Source organism: Grammomys surdaster, unplaced genomic scaffold (genome assembly GCF_004785775.1).
Source record: "Grammomys surdaster isolate TR1022 unplaced genomic scaffold, NIH_TR_1.0 126036, whole genome shotgun sequence".
Lineage (NCBI taxonomy): Eukaryota > Metazoa > Chordata > Mammalia > Rodentia > Muridae > Grammomys > Grammomys surdaster.
Window position 1 is genome coordinate 1,719,614 of NW_021620849.1, and position 19,271 is coordinate 1,738,884.

The 19,271-nt window shown below is 47.2% G+C and overlaps 2 protein-coding genes across 3 annotated transcripts in view; one reads left to right on the plus strand and one right to left on the minus strand.

Moving 5' to 3' along the window:
- The window catches only part of Abhd2 (abhydrolase domain containing 2), a 101,780-nt gene extending 92,566 nt beyond the window's left edge, over positions 1-9,214 (plus strand). The window contains exons 12-13 of the mRNA XM_028754768.1: positions 5,999-6,063; positions 8,766-9,214. Of these exons, the coding sequence (XP_028610601.1) occupies positions 5,999-6,063; positions 8,766-8,807 (107 nt within the window). The 3' untranslated portion in view covers positions 8,808-9,214. The remainder of the gene's footprint in view (positions 1-5,998; positions 6,064-8,765) is intronic.
- On the minus strand, positions 4,480-15,939 carry Rlbp1 (retinaldehyde binding protein 1). Of its 2 annotated transcripts, none has more exons than XM_028754771.1 (9): positions 15,601-15,939; positions 14,021-14,141; positions 13,352-13,380; positions 13,028-13,156; positions 10,753-10,957; positions 8,827-9,005; positions 6,202-6,360; positions 5,525-5,635; positions 4,480-5,343 (listed from the first exon to the last, which is right to left on the minus strand). In XM_028754771.1, exons 3-9 carry the CDS (start codon positions 13,361-13,363, stop codon positions 5,185-5,187), a joined length of 954 nt encoding a protein of 317 aa, XP_028610604.1. In that variant the 5' UTR covers positions 13,364-13,380; positions 14,021-14,141; positions 15,601-15,939; the 3' UTR covers positions 4,480-5,184. The 2 variants fall into 2 exon arrangements, with proteins under 2 accessions (XP_028610604.1, XP_028610603.1); XM_028754770.1 differs by having other exon boundaries at positions 4,481-5,343; positions 13,352-13,458.
- Between the last annotated feature and the right edge of the window lie 3,332 nt (positions 15,940-19,271).

The following is a 19,271-nucleotide window of genomic DNA, read 5'->3' on the forward strand; positions in this document are numbered from 1 at the left end:
CTCTCTCTCTCTCTCTCTCTGTGTGTGTGTGTGTGTGTGTGTGCTATATGTGGGTGCTTTCTCACACCTTCCTTCAACTAGCTGTTCCTGTTGTGTCTGAAATTTCTCTGCTGCTACATGTCTTACTCGAGAAATCTCCTGCCCTTTAATTCTTTAACTAGAAAAGAAAGCTAGCTGGATTAAGACCCCTAGACTATATCAAGTTTACAAGGCTTGCAAAGCCAGTTCATCAAGTCACTAGGGAACTTGGAGACGTGTTGATGCCTAGCTGGTACACCAGACCACACACACGCAAGGCTGGGGATGCGGCTCATACAAGGCTCCACTTGGGTTCAATCTCCAGCAATATATGACCTACATCTGTAGCACTTGGGACATAGAGGCTAGAGGTCCTGAAGTTTAAGGTCACCTACATCTATATAACTTTGAGATTAGTCTGGACTAACCCCATGAGTCTGGACTAACCACATTAGTTTCTGTAGGTTGTTTTTTTGTTTTGGGAGGAGAGTTGTTTGGTTTTGTTTGTTTTTTGGTTTTGGTTGGTTGTGTTTTTGGGGTTTTTTGTTCTTTTATTTATTTCACTGTAGCTGTCTTCAGACACACCAGAAGAGAGCATCAGATCCCATTACAGATGACTGTGAGTGGTTCCTGGGAATTGAACTTAGGACCTCTGGAACAGCAGTCAGTATTCTTAACCGCTAACCCATCTTTCCAGCCCTGAGTTCCAGTGTGTTTTGTTTTGTTTTTTGTTTTTTTGTTTTGTTTTTTTTAAATCTGGAATGTGGCTGGGGCCATGACAGAGTAACTTTAAACCTTCCCACTCCCCAGAGAATCTGAGTGGGAGGAGTTTATGAGCTGCACTATTGGAAGCTTTGATGGGTTCTTGAATGTGCAGTCCCCTGGAAGTCTTGCTTAAAATTCAGTTCTGATTAGGTAAATCTGGGTGGAGCTTCATATTCTGTCATCCTGACAGGCTCCCAAATAGGGCAATGCTTACTTCCTGGGAGCACCCCCTTAAATGGAGATTCTGCACATTTCAGGGAAGCCTGCAAGTTTCCAGATCTAACACTGATTTTCTTCAACATTGGAGCTGTGCTCCCCCACCCTGAGAAACAGGAGTGGAGATGGTCCAGTGCATTCCTCTGGTGTGTCTTCATCTCTTCTCCTGGCTGACTTGACATAAGAGAAAAAAAGACTCTTATGGATTCAAGGTCCAGGCAGCACTAGTCTACACCAGAGTCACCCAGTGAACGAACTCTCAGCTCCCAGCAACGGCCAACTCAGTTCAGAGTCTCTCTGAAGCAAGAAGTATCTTTCCACCCATGCCTGGCTGATTGGCCTCCAGAGTCTGCTGTCCACATTCTCTTAAGGTTCACACAAGGAGGGCAGGAATACACAGCTGCAGTTTGCCAGCTCATATCCTGCTCCACTTTGTGGCTGAGTTCTTGCCTCAGGCCAGATGTTTCCAGAAGGATGTCGTTATATGGACCAAATGTTTGTCATAAAACTCATGGCTCTTTGTTCCCATTCCTGTAATTTTCAAGATATTTTATTGTCCTTCCTCTATCTCATTAGTGCAGGAAGGTAAGACACTGGTTGAATCACAGATAAAAGAAGGCTCAGATCTTATGGGGCTGAACAAGTCAGACTTTAACATTCACGGTGTCCCTACACCTTCTCCTAATGAGGCACACCACCTTCCCAGGCAGGGCAGCCCCATTGCATATCACCTCCACCTTTCCTGTCCATGTCCCCCCCATTGTGCCAAAGTGAGGCCAGCAGGGGGCAGTGTGAACACATGGAGCAGGCTCAATGGGTCCCAAGTCCATGGCCTCTCCTGAACAAGGCATTGGGTTCTCTTGTTATGACGGCCCCTGAGCTAAGGCCTTGCCTTGCGACTGAAGATATTCTCCAGCATCCTCTTGGAGTCTGAGTAGGAGCCAAGGACGCTCTGAAAGCTTCCTGGTCAGAATCTGCCTGCAGTGTTTTCCCTATCCCTATTTATGAAATGTAGTTACCACAAATCAGGACGTCTGGGCTACACTGTGGAGAGCGGCTAGAAATTAGGGATCCAGGAGAAAGATGGGGGTCAGCCCAAACTACCAATCACTATTCCCACTATCCTCTCAGGTTTGTAATATAATGCTAGAAAAACAATTAGAAGTGGACGCACGTGTGTGCATGTGCATGTGCGTGTGTGTTCGTATGTGTTACGAGGTAGCCTTGAACTTATTATGTAAACCATACATGTAAACTTACAAAGATCTACCTGCCTTTACTGCAGAACTCCAGGATTAAAGGTACATGCCACCACACATTAGAAGAATAGCCTGAAAAAAAATTACTCATTTCTCAGAGCTACAGAGATGGCTCAGTAGGTAAAGTGGCCCCATACCCAGAAGACAGTACATTATGAGGACATCCCATACCCAGCAAGCAAAGTCTTTAACAGGAATACTCACACATGCTCAAAAATCACTACATACTTGTGGCAGCCAGTTTTACGGATGAAAAGCATTTTGTATTTGTTAAAACAGGCAGATTTGAGAAATGTAAGCTGCACTGGCTAGTTTCTTGCCAACTTGATATGAACTAGAGTCCTTTTAAAAGAGGGCACCTCAACTGAGAAAATGCCCCTACCAGATTGGCCTACAAACAAGCCTGCTATGGCTCATTTTCTTGATGGATGATGAAGGAGAGTCCAGCTCACTGTGGGTGGTGCTACCCCTGGCTGGTGGTTCAGGATGCTGTAAGAAAGCAGGGTGGCTGGACAAAGAGAGGCATGCCTTTAATCTCAGCACTCTGGAGGCAAGTGGATCTCTGCATTCAAGGTCAACCTGGTCTATAAAGTGTGGTCCAGGATGGCCAGGGCTACACAAAGAAACCCTGTCTCGAGCCAGAGAGGCAGTAGGATGGGAGAGGGGGGTATATTCCTGTAATCCCAGAGCTGAGGAGTAGAGACAGGAGGATTCTTCTGGCCTCTACATATGCATGGGTGGGTAAGTATAAATAAATAAATACTTGTTTTCTCAAAACCACTCCCTCTGCTAGTCCCTCGCTGTCATCCCCTGGCCTGAATTCCCTGGATACAACATCATCCTTGAGATGCCTCTAGCTCCTCCAGAGGGTCTGAAGACATCTCTCAGTGTTAGTATTCTATACCAAAGTTCCATAGAAGGTTTAGTTCGAAAACAGAGCTTTAGCTTTTAAACAGCATTAAAAGAAATTTGGGAAAAGACCTCACTGGCCACAGTAACAGTAAATTGTTATGATTCTTCCTCCAGCTCAGAAGTCTTGTGTAAAGACCATGTTGACTGCGAGAGCCATAAAGAAGGAAGCTTTTTGGTAAAGAATACTAACTGCAAACCTTGGGGTAGAAAAATGTAAGAGTCTGGCCGTGATGGCGCACACCTTTAGTCTTGGCACTCAGGAGGCAGAAGCAAGCGAATCTCTGTGAGTTCAGGGCCAGCCTGGTCACAGAGTGAGTTTCATGACAGCCAAGGCTACACAGAAAAATCCTGTCTCAAAAAAAGAACAAAAATCAGAGAGAGAGAGAGAGAGAGAGAGAGAGAGAGAGAGAGAGAGAGAGCAAGGAGAAGAAAAAGAGAGGAGGAGGAGAAGAGAGGAGAGGAGAGGAGAGCAAGGCAGGAAATTGGTCCAGGTTTGGTGAAATGAGTTACCTAAGTAAAGACGTTTGCCACAGAATGTGACTGACAATCTCAGTTCAATCCCCAGGACACACATGTAGAAGAAGAGAACTGATTCCTACAAATTATCCTCTAACCTCCACAGGCACACCATCACACACCATACACACAACACACAAATGTAAAAAAAATAGTGAATTCATGCAATGGTACATCTTATAATCTCCATACCTAAGAGACAAGATGATTACTACAGGTAAAAGGCCAACCTGGGCTATAGGCACTTAAAAAAAAAAAAAAGTCAAAGAGATAACATGCCCAGCCAGCATGCTATGACAGGAAGTCTCACTTAAAAAAACTGAGCACTCAAAAATCACTGTGTTCCTGTGGAAGCCAGCTCCATAGGAGAAAAAAAAAATATTTGTCTTTGTCAAAACATGCAGATTTGAGGAACATAAGCTGTGCCCACTTGTTTTATGTCAGCTTGACACAAACTAGAGTCCTTTTGGAAGAGGAAACCTCAATTGGAAAAATACCCCACCAGACTGACCAACAGGGCCACTTGCTTGATTGATGAAGGAGGGCCCAGCTCTCTGTGATGGGACCACACTTGGCCTGGGTGCTATAAGAAAGCAGGCTGAACACGTCCTGAGGAGTAAGGCATGACTTACTCCTCCATGCCTCTCCACTTTCTGCCTTGAGTTCTGTCCTCACTTACCAGGATGACACGCTACAAAGAGTTAAAATGAAATAAACCTTCCTCCCAAGTTGCTCAATGTTTTATCACAGGATAGAAACTCTAAATAAGAAATAAGTTCATCACGAAAGAGCATGACACAAGACAAAGAACGGTTTTATTTCTCTAATAAGGTCTAAGAGTATTTGGGGAAGATGTCAAAGGTACATTTAAGTAAAACCGTCCAACAAAGCAAATGGCATCTAGTGAATGGGAACCCCAGCCCCAAGGATCACACCTAAGATGTATGCAGAGGAAGGGGCATGACCTCCACCCTGACACAGTCCAGAGCTCTTAGTTTCTAGGGCATTCATCCTCAGGTCAGCCCCAAATGCAACTGTTCTAAGGCTGCTTCTCCCTCCTTGGAATCCTAGGTGGGAAACCCCTTATCTACCTACGGCTGCTAAGATCATTAGAGCTTCAAGCCCCTCTCTTTTCTTCTTTTTATTAAATTGCAAGTAAGTTTTTAACTCGACCTTCCTCACCCTAAGTATCAAGTGATTACAATGGAAATCAAGGAGAAGCCTAATTAGTCTTTGAAATCCAACTTCTCTCCAAGTCACTGCCCTGTAACTGCAGAGGCAGCTGGGAATTTAACTGCCCCACAAGTCTCCTGTTTAAAGGCATTCCCGTGCCTCACTGCCCTCTAGGTAGGTTTGGGATGAGGTGTGGCTAGCATTCCTAAACCTAGGGAAGTTGGGGGAAGCCAGTCACATCAGGCATTGCTGCTCCCAGTCTTGGGTTCAGGAAAGCTGAGGAAGGGTTGGGATGCTAATACAGATCACATGACAGGGCATCTCCTCATAAGGCTGTGTTCTCAACTTCGACCCGGGGACCGAAGAGCAGGTCAGCAACAACTTTGCCATCATACTTGGGCAGTGTACCCCCAAAGTCAGCAGGCAGGATGTTCTCATCAATCTCCTGAAAGAAGCCATCCAGGTCATCTCCATGAACAAAGACCTGCAGGGAAGTGAGCGGGGCAACTGAGCAGAAGATGGAGACAAAGGCACAGCATGCTGTTTTAGTCTGGTGACATCTTTTTCTACAGCCTCCATGTACTACTGAGGGGAGGGGCAGGGGAGGTTGTTCACTCAAACTGGGACCAGTCTGTGGAAGGATCGGGAGGCAGCCACACACTCACTCTCTGTAGCAGCTTGTTCTTCAAGAAGGGCTTGACCACATTGTAGGTGGTGGTGAAGTACCATGGCTGGTGGATGAAGTGGATAGCTTTGAACCTGGCTGGGAATGAATCCTGCAGTGACAGAGAGAGATAACCACTGGCTCCATTGCCCCAATGGTCCCAAAGGCTCCTACTTAACATCACACACACACACACACACACACACACACACACACACACACACGCATGCACGCACGCACGCACACACGCACGCATGCATCTTTCCCAATGCACATAGGGTAGATAGAAGAAGAGACTGGGAGATACCAGCATATAAAAGAATCAGAGGAGGCTGGGAGATTTCTTCCTCGGGATAAACACTCAAGCAACAAGAGGCAGCAGAATATACATGGTCAGACAACCTGAGATTCCAGGATGACTCTGCCACTTTATCTGTGTGTGAACTTGCAAAGTCACTTAATCTGTGTTCCTCAGTTTCCAGGTTTGTAAGACGAAGCAGAAGATATGGGCTAGACAATGAAACCAGGCTCCATCGCCAGGTAAGTGTTTGTGGCTGAGATGACACTGTCACTGCTCTAGATGATGCTGGATTGTCAACCCCTCGGGTCCCTTCCTGCATCATGAAACTGGGAAACTAGGCCAAGCCTCCCCACCTGTAAGAGGTCCCAAGGACTCACTTGGAGCATGTCCACCATCTTCTTGAGATCGGAGGGGCGGAGCCCCGCTGCCTGCTGCATGGTGAAGCCCTTAAAGTTCTCAACGATACAGAAGCCATTGATTTGGGTTTCCTCGTTCTCCAGCAGTTTCTCCAAAATGAAACAATATGCCTGTAAGATCTGGAAGCACAGAGGTTACGGGTGTGGCTCGGTCCGAAGGCCCTCAAGTTGATCCCCAGCGTCTGAGAGCCTAAAGCACAGCAAGCAGGGTTAAGATCCAGCCCATGAAGATGATTAAATCTCAGGGTTCTGAGTGGAGAGCCAGCTAGCACATTCCTCACTGCAGAGATTTGCCAGAGGTATCCATCTAGGACTTCCCCCTCACTGAATACATGCCAATAAAATAACCCTCAATGTCACATTCACGAGTTTATCCCAGCGCCCTTGCATCCAGCATCCCGTGAGAGAGGAGGGAAATGTGGGAAGCTTTAAGCCATGGACTACTGGGAGCACTGAAAGGATGTCAAACACTAACAATACGGGGAACTCACTCTTCATGGTGTTTCACGCCACAGAAGGATCCCTTGCTGATTTTGGTTTTGTTTGTCGGTGCAGGAATCGGCAGTGGAGTCTTGGCAGGTTAGGCAAGCACTTACCACTAACTTCCATCTCCAGCCCTTGGTTTTGTTTTTCTGGTTTTTTTTTTTTTTGAGGGTCTTATTTTGTAGCTCGGACTGGCCTTGAAAACTGTCTAACCCAGGTTAGCCTTGAGCAAGAGCTCCTCCTAACACCAGCTCTGCTGGAATTGCAGATCTGACCACCATTAATTACCTTGTCTTCCGTGATCCACCTTTCCTAGATCCTCCCTTCCTCCCTTCTTCCTGTCTTCCCTCTCTTCCTTCCTTCTTCCCTTCTCATTTCTGTACGGGGGATCAACACAAAACTTATAACTTATAACAGGCTTATAACTGTAACTCCAGCTTCAGGGGATCTGATGCCTCTGGCCTCCGCAGGAACCAGCTCTCATGAACACACATTTATACACATATTACATGTAATTAAAAATAATATAAACCTTGCAGGTCATGGTGGTGTATGTCTTTAATCCCAGCATTTGGGAGGCAGAGGCAAGCAGATCTCTGTGAGTTTGAGGCCAGCCTGGACTACATAGAGAGTTCTAGGCCAGCTAGAGCTATGTACAGAGACTCTTTTTTTCTTTTCTTTCTTTCTTTTTTTTTTTTTCAAGACAGGGTTTCTCTGTGTAGTCCTGGTTGTCCTGGAACTCACTCTGTAGACCAGGCTGGCCTCAAACTCAGAAATCCGCCTGCCTCTGCCTCCCAAGTGCTGGGATTAAAGGCATGTGCCACCACCGCCCAGCTAATACTCTGTCTTTAAAAACTAAATGTATATAAATCTTCTAAAATGATTTTATTTATTTATATATTTTTATGTATTGGGGTTTTTTGTTTGTTTGGTTTTTGTTTTGTTTTTGAGAAAAGGTTTCTCTGTACAGCTGGGATTAAAGACATGCATCTCCACTGCTGGCTTATTTTTATTTTTGCTATCATTTATTTATGAGGAAGATGTTGGCTCCTCTGGAGTTGGCGTGACAGGAGTCTGGGACTGTGTGAGCTGCCTGACATGGGCGCTGGGAACAGGGCTCGGGTCCTCCACCAGAGCAGCAAGATCTTGTCACAGCTGAGCTGTCTCTCCAAAACAGTGTCCTTTTGGAAAAAGGGTTTAATTCTAAGGCTAGTATCTTGTTTACTGAGAAGGCTTAGTAACATCCCTAATTAGACCAGGAATGAGGTGGGGTGTCTGCTGTTTCTATCACCATTTAACTAGAGCGAAGTACTGGCTGGTGCAATCTAATTCCTTCTTAAAGTCTGGGCCCTAAAGACTAGAAAAGGTGAAGAAAACAGTCTTGTTTATTTACAGGTAACAGTATACTTAGACACACAGGTGAAGGCCAGGGATGCAGCTCACTTGTTAGAGTGCTTGTCTAGCATGACTGTAATCCTGGGTTTGATCCCCAGCACTACATAAAATGACGTATGGTAGCCCAGGCCTGAAACCCCTGCACAGCAAGAGGATCAGAAATTTGAAGGCCATCCTTATCTTTATAGTGAATTTAAGATGAGCCTGAGATACCTGAGACCCTGTTTCAAAACAAAACAAATAAGAAAGAAGGAAAGGAAGGAAGGAAGGAAGGAAGGAAGGAAGGAAGGAAGGAAGGAAGGAAGGAAGGAAGGGAGGGTCCTTAATTCTTCTCCTTAATCAGTCCTCGTGAGTGCTTAAACATACAAGCATACAGAAAGCAGATGGTTAAGTAGGACAGGACCTGGACTTTCCAGAATCTTCCAGCCCATCATCCTCTAATCCCCATTCTCCTCTCAGCTTTCAGTATTTGGCAAGGTTTCCTTCAGCTCACAGCCCACAGCTACTGCCTCCACTTGGCATTGCTGAGGATAACCAGGCCAGTGGGCTCTACTTGCAAAGCTGCTGGGCTTTCCAGCTGCCCTGGAGCATCCTAGGAATTCCCTCCCTGCTTGGAAGATTCTGACTACCTGCCTTCCTCCCTCCAGAGACCTTGCCTCTGTCCTCGTCGGGATTCCAACAATAGTTAGGAGAGAGAACCCATCTGACCTCATCAAAAGTGACTTCTTCACAGTGCCAGTTTTCAATGTTGAAGAGCATAACCACTCGGCCATACTTGTCTCGACTGGAAAGGACACCAGGGTAACCGGCCTCGATAGTGCAGCGGAGAGCCTCCATGGATAGGCTATTGAAGAGTTCGGGGTACTGGAGCCTGAAGTTCACATAGCCTGGAAGAGGGAGAGTGGAGGAGCCCCGTCTGTCGGGAGCCATTCCAGCCTCACTCACCCACCTTCTCAGGTGCCACAGGACAAGAATCAAGGGTCTGGTTGTTGCCTGTGTATAACAGAACATCCAACACTCTACGTCCTGTGTTTTCTTTCCACAAGAGAAGTGTGATGGTTTGTTTGTACATGTTTGGCCCAGGGAGTGGCACTATTAGAAGGTGTGGCCCTGTTGGAGTAGGTGTGTCATTGTGGGTGTGGGCTTTAAGACCTTCATCCTAGCTGCCTGGAAGCCAATATTCTGCTAGCAGCCTTCAGATGAAGATGTAGAATTCTCAGCTCCTCCTGTACCATGCCTGCCTGGATGCTGCCATGTTCCTGCCTTGATAATAATGGACTAAACCTCTGAACCTGTAAGCCAACTCCAATTAAATGTTGTCCTTTATAAGACTTGCCTTGGTCATGGTGTCTATTCACAGCAGTAAAACTAACTAAGACAATAAGATTGGCCTGTTTCCCCTAACTCTTGTGGCAGTTACACAGGGTTCACAATGGGAACACCATGAGCCATGTAGACATAAAGTCTGGACTCAGAAGGCCTTCCTAATTCTAGTCATGCCTACCTGGTCCACAAATGTCATTCTTACTAGCCCTGAACAGGTCCCTGCCTTCATGTGGCCATCTGTATCTCACATCTAGGGCCCAGAGGAGGAGTTTAGGAAGCACTTGCTAAGGAGCTGCCAATAGTGTCTCTGCTGTTCTAGAATTCCCAGTCTTACCTCACCTCACCTCTGTCTTGTTGTTCCCTCTGTCTGATTATTCCAACACCTAATCTTCTCGGGGTTTGATTTTTCAGACATTCCTTTGCAGTAGGAGCCTTTCTGGAGACTCCACTCCCAGCTTCAACCTTCTGTCCTTTCTACCCAATGGCTCATTTTTCTCCTTACTGCCTGTCACTCACACTCTACCTATGTAGCATACTTATCAGGTTTATTATGTCCATCAATAGAATCTAAGGTCTACAATGGCAGGGGACGCCTGATCTCCTTGACCTAAGGCAGTGGTGGGTCCAGGGTGGCACTCAGTTGACACTTGGGGAAAGAGGGGTAACTTAAAAGGGAAAGCTGTTAGGCTGCAGACTACCTGCCTCAACCCTTCCCCCTACAGACACCAACGACTTGATTTCTTCAGGAAATGTTTTTCTTCATCCAGCCAGGCTATGACACTTTTGTCCCTGCTCCTCAGTCCCAAGGCAAGCACCTTCTTTTGGTTCCACTGGGGTTGGGATTTAGTGTCAGGTAAGTGCTGGAGGAAGCGTGCTTCTTCACCTGGAATACTCCAGAGCCCAAGGCGCTTCTGAGGGGGAATGGGAGAGCCTACAAAGGAGACACCTTCCTTTCTTGTCTAAATGTGGTTTCTGAATTTTACTCACTGGATACCAAGACTGACAGAGAAGAGATTTTTCTACGAATCTGGTCTTGACCAATTTTGCCCATCCGTCCATCCATCCACAAGCTAACATAGCCCAAGTGGTCTTGGGGGCTCTCCTCAGTTCACACATACACAGACAGACAGACAGACAGACACACACACACACACACACACACACACGCTTATGAAGAATTTGGAGACAGTGACTACCTCATGGCATAAGGGAAGTTTCTTAGTGTGGAGAGGGTAGACATCCTCCTCATCCCTTCCACCCCTCTCCCCGGCCCCCTCGCCAGGACCAGCCCTTCAGTGCAGCCCTTACCTTTAAGCAGCTCATAAGCACGGCCCACATCAAACTTTCGGGCACGGATGAAGCGCAGGAGGAAGGCACTGTCTCTTGCCTGCACCCTCTCAGCCACTGCTAGGGCCAACTCCTCCCCAGAAGCTGCCTGTGCCTGTACCAGCTCCTGCAGCTCCCTCACTGCCTCCTCCCGGGTCTCCTCCTTTTCATTCAGCTCATCTTTGGCCTAGAACAGGGTGAGGTGGGGCAGAAGTTACCAATATGTGCTGATGAGGAACAGGGCATGTGTGAAAAGGCGCGAATCTAAGCTAGCCTGCTGGGAGTGCCCAGAGCACTGCAGCTGGGGTCTCAATTTCCGAAGTTCTGCTCTAAACAGTCAAGGCGTGGCATGCTGCTCTCTCATAGACATTTGTATTTGGAGAGAGTCAAACTGCTCAGCCTGGATTTGTTTGCAAGATATTGACAACAATCAAGTGTTTCTAACAAGCCTACTGTGCTCTTACCAAACAGCCAGCTAAGTCCCCTAAATATATTGTGTATTTTTTTAATTTATTGAATTTATTCATTGTACGTGTGAGTGTTTTGCCCGCATGTATGCATGTGCGTCGTATGCATGCTTGATGCCTGTGAAGGTCAGAAGAAGGCATCAAGTTCACTGGAACTGGAGTTGTGAATAGTTATGACCCACACTGTGGGGAGCTTCCTGGGTCCTCTGGAAGAGCAACAAATGCTGTTAACCACTGAGCTGTCTCTCCATTCTGACATTACGTTTTTAATCCTTGCCACGACTCATTGTGGGGATTTGGTTGGTTTGGTTTTTTTTGTTTGTTTGTCTTGTTTTATGATTTTAGTTGCATTCTGCATATATTTGTTCTCTCTCTCTCTCTCTCTCTCTCTCTCTCTCTCTCTCTCTCTCTCTGTGTGTGTGTGTGTGTGTGTGTGTGTGTGTGTATGTGTGTGTGTGTTGCGATACTCATGTGGAAATCAGAGGACCACCCATGGGAGTCGGTTCTCTTTTTCCTATGTAGGTTCTTGGGATCAAACTCATACAGTCGGGCTTGATGGCAAGGGTATCGTAGTCAATGATCCACCTCGCCAAGCCCTTGTTTTTGTTTTGTTGTTTTTTGAGACAGGGTCTCTAGCCCAGCTGACCTCAACTTTGAAGTATAGCCAAGGTGGCCCTGGACCTCTGATCCTGCCTGTACCTCCCATGCGCTGGGATTACCGGCATGTCCTACCATGCCCAGTTCTAAGTGCTGCTGGAGATGCAGTACAGAATCTCATGTGTTTTAGACAACTTTGCCAGTTGAGCCACACCCCCAAACCTGTTTTTGTTTCTTTTGAGACAAGATCTCTATATGTAACCCAGGCTGACCTTAAAATTGTAATTCTCCACCCTATGCTTCCCAAGTGCTGGGATCAAGGGCACAAGCCCCTACGTTCAGCTAGTGTTCTGATCCCCATCTCCCAGAGGAGCAGGTTAAGGGGGCTAGAGGTGATGTGTTCTTGCCCTAGTTTCCCCAAGGAGAGGGAGGCACTTCTGGGACTCCTCCTTAGGCTTTTTCCTTCACTCAGTGGCCTCCTCAACTTGACCCAGCAGAGGGCCCCCTGCCTCAGCCCCAGAGCCTCACAGCCCTTCTTTTGGCTGAGCCAGATCTATGAGGATGGCTGGGTCAACTCTTCCTTTGGGCAAGGGAGGATTCAGATGTGGATGACCCGAGCGCACTTGTCGATGGATATAGCAGTCTGTGCAGAGGTGAGAGGCTAACGCTGAACTCACCCACTTCCCATCTTTACCCCAGTGACCCTAAGACAGCTGCCAACTCCAGCAGAGCTCACCCTGATCACTCTGAGCTAATCTAACAGCCATAGGCACAGAAAGAGGCCAGACCCAGGGAAGGAAAGCTGTTTGCTCAAGATCACACAGCTGGTTTATGTCTGATCCTAGAACTTAAGCCTGATGCTTTTCTATTGAGGACAATGTACCCTTGTTTACTCTGGCCACTTCTGAAGCAGTATTCTTTATATCTGAGTCTAGGATGGCCCCTGGCCCATAAGCTCCAGACTGGAGTCTTAGACTCAGGTGGTCTGAGTACTGGTTAATCCAGCTGTTGCAATAGCTTTGACTTCAGGATAGTTTCTAGAACAGGCTAGTCTCTTAGACCCAGGATAACCTAGAGAGTAGGGATGGACCTTTTCTAAAAGACAGAAGGTTTTGTCCCATCCATTCCACCCTTGCTGGTTGTTTCCCAGGTTGTCCCAGCCACTACCTCTCCCTCCCACTCTGGCACCTCACCTTCTGCAGAGTGTGGCGGGGCAGCTGGTTGCATGGGCCAAAGACAGGACCATGATCCTTGGTTGTGAGCTGCTCCAGCTGTGCCCGGAGCTCCTGCTCCTCTTCAGGGATTATTCGGAATGTGCCCACCTGGGCAAAAAGGAGTCAAGTAGAGGGTGGGACAGCTCTGTCCCCATCAGCCAGAACGACTGGCAAATGGGTTTGCATAGTGCCTTTGGCCAAGATCTGTGCTAAGCCTCCTCCCTTTGGTGGGTCAGGGCCCCAGGGCGATTCTTGAGGTATAGGGATGAAGGGAACGAGGGACAAAGAGCCCAGGATACTCACCCCCTCTGACATACTGCCTCTTGAAGACACTGAAGGGAAAGAAAGAACCTGTTTGCTCTGCCCTGGCCCTCCAGGTGGCCTGTCCCCAGCAGCCAAGGAAGTCAGGACTACAGTGATATTAGAGAAACCATTTTATGTTTGTCTCAGAGTAGTGGATCTCAGGCATTAAAGTCCCTCCCAACAGCTAGCTGATTGGCTAGAAATATAAATGGGTCTTGGTCCCTGTGATTCTAACTAGAGGTCTAAAATTAGAGCCCTCCTTCCTTCCCTGACTCTGAAGGATATGTTTCCTGGGCTACGCTTGGAGACCCCTGCATTTGAAGGCAGCACACTACCAATACACTAGTCTTCAGTTGCAGCTAGTCAGGAACAAACCAGGACTGGGCCCCATTCTCAGCGACTGCAGTGTAAAGCAATCTCTCTTCCTTTCTGTAGCCTTCCTTCCCCAGTGCAAGTGGGCTCCCCAGAAACCTCTCAGGCTAGTGCATGACTCCATCCCCAGGGCATTCCTTCTTAGGAGCCATGGTGAGCATATATATATATATACTGAGGACTTCTAAATTCATTATCTCAGAGACAGCACAGCAATTCCACTCTTTTATCTAAGGGGAAAACAGGTACAAGAGTGTAAGTGATTGGTCCAAGGTCACAGAACCCAAGGATACATACCTAAGCTGTGACTTCTGTAGGCACCAAGAAGCAGCTTGGGGCAGCAGGGTATGGGACCTGGATTCCAATCCTGTCTCTCACACTTGCAAGTTGTGTGATTTCACACAAGTCTTGAAGGTCCCTTGTTGGGATGGAAGGATTAACATGTAATTAGATAATGTACACCAGCACAGATTTCTGGGCTACCAGAACAGTTACCCATCATGACCCATGTTTTCAGATTTTCTCCTCAGAGGCCTAAATGTCTCCAGTGACTTTGAGGATCTTTACATTCAGTTTCTGCCTGTGACCAGGTTCCACTGGTCAGCTCGGTCACCTACTCATAGTTGGTATTCAGGCTGGGGCTTGAACCTATACCTACCCGACACACTAACTCTCTTTGCCTCAAGCTAAGTCATCTCTGTGCAAAGTCCCTGGGGAAGCTGGTGACAAAAACCTTGTAGGTTGGAGAGATCTGGATTTGAATCTGGCTTTTACCACCTGTGTGACCACAGGTAAGGTATTTAATCCTTCTGAGACTGAGAGCCAACTGAAGATAATAGTATCTACCAAAAGTTACTGCCATGAAGACAACAGGGCTCTGTGACATAACAGGAGTGGAATCCTGCTCTACAACAGAGTCTTTTCTCCCTCGCTTAACATTGAGAGTTACCCCAATTTGTACACTGAAACTTGAGGACCTCAGACAATATCTGAGGGCCTGTCACTTCTCTACCACAGCCCCTGAAAGGACAAAGGAATTCTTGCGGCTGGAATCCACCCACAAGAACCATCTCTTTGGATAGCAGACAGACAACCAAACGTGTGTGCATAAAAGGAAGAGCTAACTATTGTGGCACACACCTGTATTCCCAGCACTTGCAAGATAGAGGCAAAAGAATCAGCAAGTTAAGGTTATCCTTGGCTACATACCAAGCCAGCCTGTGCTATATGAGATTCTATCTCAAAAAACAAAAAGCAAAAGCCGTACATAGTGCTGCACATCTTTAATCCCGGCGTTTAAGGGATCTCTGATTTCAAAGCCAGCCTGATCTACATAATGTGTTCCAGGACAGCCAGGGCTACATAGGGAACCTTGTCTCAAGCAAACAAAGCAAAGCAAGACGATGAAGAACTCGAGAGGAATTAGTGGATACCCCTAGCCAAATGTGCAGATAGCACCAGCCTAAGTCCCAGATCTTAGAAATGCAAGATTAAAGCCAGCACAGAGAAGCACTTATCTCTTATTTTTAAAATGTTTTTATCCATTAGCTGTAGGCATGTATGTAATGAAAACATGCTACCCCTAGATCCACGTCAATGTTCCCTGGCATTTAGAGTTAGCAAATAAAGTACAATGAATTACCAACGCAGTATTTGATCATCTGCAGTTCTAATTGAATTAGGTACTCCACATTTATATGTGCTGTGTCCGTCTGTGGATCGGTCTGGCTCACCCTGCAGAATGGCATACCGCTTCACAGGCAGTCCAAGCAGTCTGAGATGTGGTGTTCGCCACCCATCCCTGACCACTCACCCCCTCCCAGGCACACACTCTTTCTTATGCTCACTGGCCCAGCCAGGCCTTGTTACTGACTTACCTGACAGCTCTTTCTTGGGGCTACTGGGTGCCTGAATTGTTCTGGAGTTCGGGAGGCTGTTTCCTTTGGGGGTGTGGTCAGGTCAGCAAGCTGGGATTAGCGTGTCACAAGGAACTACTCAGGCCCACCTTTTCCCATTCAATCAGGCTCACAGGAGGCCCAGAATGAACCAAGCGAATCACCCTGAGGGAGAGGGGAGAGAGGCCCGGCCTGTGGGGCCACCATCAAAGCCCTGCTTTGTGACCAGGAGCTTGGAGCTCTGTTCAGCCATGTGGAAGCCGCTTCACTGGGATCTGGGCCAGCCCCATCTCATTACCCTGCAGTCTCTCTTCTCAAACTGGGATGCAGGGGAGCCTGGGAGGCTATTCCCTCCCCACCACGGGCAGGACATATAGAGAAGTGAAGAGAAACTGTTGCTGCAAACCAGGTCCACTGTCCCACATGCAGAGGGAAATGGAGCCAGTGAGGCTGAGCAGGGGAGGACCGGCTAGGTATCCCAGACTGGTCCTGAAACACACTGCCTACTTTTTTGTATGTGTTTGTAGGATGCTGAAGATTGAACCTAGGGCCTGACACATATAAGAACTCTATTACTAAGCCATTCCCTCAGCTCCTGGCTCCTTCTGTTCTGTGCAGCTCAGATAGCTTTTTAATTCCTGATCCTCCCGCCTCTGCCTTGCAAAGGCAAGGAAGCAGGGGTCTGGCGCCACAGCACATCTGCCTTGTCTGCCTTTCAGTCCTTTGCTCCAGCACCTTTCTTGATGTGTGGTTACAGTCCCCTCTGAGAACTGGGATGAATAGAGAGCCAGTGGGGGAAGTCCTGAGATGGATGCAAAGCACCCACTTTAGGGACTTAGCTGCCCTATCCCTGCGAAGCATTTTGGGGAGCTCAGAGTTGTACCCAGTGCAGGACCAGTGGACACCTAGGCGAAGGGAATGCATTCAACTCTCAGTGAGGCCAGGAACCCCTGAGCAGCCCCTCAGCAGGGAGCATCCAGCCTCTGCCTCGGTGTATCACCCCGGTATGAGGGATGCAAGTCCTTTAGATCATTCTCTGTGGGGAATTCCAAAGTCAGGGAGCTCCCTACTTCCACCACGGACAGTTCTCTGTAGTTAAACTCATCTTCAGTCTGGGCCTAAGCAGCCCATCTTTGGTCCTGGTTCTCTCTTCTCGATGTGCTCAGGGTAAGGTTGAGCTCATGTGCACAGGTCATTCTCTGGAATCCAGCCACAGAAATGTTTTGATTCCACCACAGTATGGGGGCTTACCTATAAGCCAATGAGGTGGCATCAAAGGATAATACCTTGATCTTAGACCTCCAGCTTCCAGCATTCAGAAAGAATGAATTTCTGTTGGTTAATTCACCTAGCCTGTGGCATGTTGTTATGCCCAAGGGACCTCACTGGCTGTGATGCTTATGGGAGATGTTAAGTGTCCTGGCTGCTAAGAGCCTCTGTAATGACCAATCAAAGCTCTTCATCACAAAGCATCTCTATGTACCAAGAGACATGGGCTAGTAGGGGAGGGCTGCCTAGACCCAACCTGTGGGTCATGATCCCTTGTGGGAGGGTTGATGGACCCTTTCATAAGGGTTGCATATCAGACATCCCGCATATCAGATATTTACATTTTGATTCATAAAGGTGGTAAAATTATAGTTATGAAGGAGCAACAAAAATAATTTTATGGTTAGTGGTCACCACAACATGGGGAACTGTATTAAAAGGTCACAGCTTTAGGAAAGTTTAGAAGCACTGGCCCAGAGCATCTCAGGACAGGCAGCCAGGAGGCCCTCTGGGGAAGCAGAGCTCTCTGCAGCACAGTTTTCTGTTCACAGCCCTTCCCCTGCCTCCTCCGGCTCTCCCCTCCCCTCCTCAGACTCCTGATCACCCCTAGCTCCTCTGGCTAGAACAATGCAGCCACTGTCCTCATTGGCCCAAAAAACTGTGCTGCTGCACTGGCACACACCCTTGGGCTCCCTGGCCTCCCTGGCCCCAGCCGACTGAGGAGATGGGGGAAGAGGGCTCGTATTTGCAGGGTCAGCATATTAGAGTAAAAGCCTTTCAACTTTGTTTCTGTCATGAGCCGAAATGGATAGACACATTCGTGTCACAATTTATTGAATACAAAATAAAGTCACAGCTTTCTTGGATGTGATTTCTCAAGTAATGTTAATTTTGCTTGAAAAGTTGGCTATAGATAATCATCAGAATTTCATTCCAATCTTAATTGCCAATACTAACTCTTAGATCACACATATATATGATGTATATGTACATTCACACATATATATGTCTATATGCACACATATATGTGTATATATTAATATTATATATATATATATCAGAATGGACATGAAAGCATTAAAGGGTTAAAGAGGCTGTACCATTCAGAAAGGTGTTCAGTAAGTCTTAGAAACTCAAGGGCAGAGCTGTTCTGGTGCAGAGGTATCAGACCCAAGTTTAGGAAGCTTGCAGAGGCAGGCACGCTTTTGTTGGTTTTTAAATGTGTGTATATGAACACACATGTTTGTATCAGCAGCTGTGCACGCATGTGAAGTGCAGACCAGAGGATGACTGTCAGTGCCATGTCTTGAGTTCTATCCACTTTTTTTTTTTTTTTTTTTGAGACAAGGTCTCTCACTGGTCTGGAGCTTGCCAAGTCACCTATGCTAACTGGCCAGCGAGCCCTCAAATCTGCCTGTCTCTGTCTCCCCAGCACTGGGATTACAAATGAGCGCCCAGTAAGTACCTACCTAGTGGCTCACATAGGGAATCTAGCTGGTGAACTGAATGGGAAAAGATTAACTGCTTAGTTAAGGAAGTCTGCACCTGAGTGGAAAAGCCGAGGCTAATCCGAATGTATTCTTTATCTTACTAACACTGTTAATGCTGGCTGGCCACTTGTGATGGCACATTTGCACTCCCAGGCTCTTGGGAAGTAGAAGCAGGAAGATTAGGCGATCAAGGCCTGTTAGAACCTTAGCAATCCTTCTAGGCTTTGCCCAGCAGTTACCTAGCAACAGCCAGGTAGGCCTGGCTTGCTATAAAAGAGACTGTTTGGCCTCTCTTTGCTCTCTGACTCTCTGTCCCTTTTCTCTCTCTGACCTCTTTCTCCCTCCCCCACCCCCCTCCACGTGTTCCTGGCCCGCCTCTTCTCTTTCTGTCTTCATCCCCGCTCTGTATCTTTTTTACCTCTCTCTCTCTCTCTCTCTCTCTCTCTCTCTCTCTCTCTCTCTCTCTCTCTCTCTCTCCTCTCTCTTTCTCTGCCTCTACTCCCTTCTCAATTCTCCTTCCCATACTCCCAAATAAACTTTATTCTATACTAGACCCATCATATGGCTGGTACATCAGTGGGGTGGGTGAGGGTACCTTAGCATGGGCCCACTGAGGTACCCTCACCCACCGCATCATACCACACTCTATAAAATATACCATTCGCTTTAGAAAACACATCAAGGCCAGCCACAGTTATGTGGCCAGTTAAAAGTCAGCCTGGGCTATGTGAGATCTTGTCTCAAAAAACATAAGCAAAAAGTTAATGTTAATAAAAAAACATAGATGCTATTATTCCTGCAATGGGGTAGACATTCATACAGACAAGTGCTATGTAACTAGTAACTAACAAGTGCTATGTAACTAAGTGCTATGTTACTAGTAACAAGACAAGT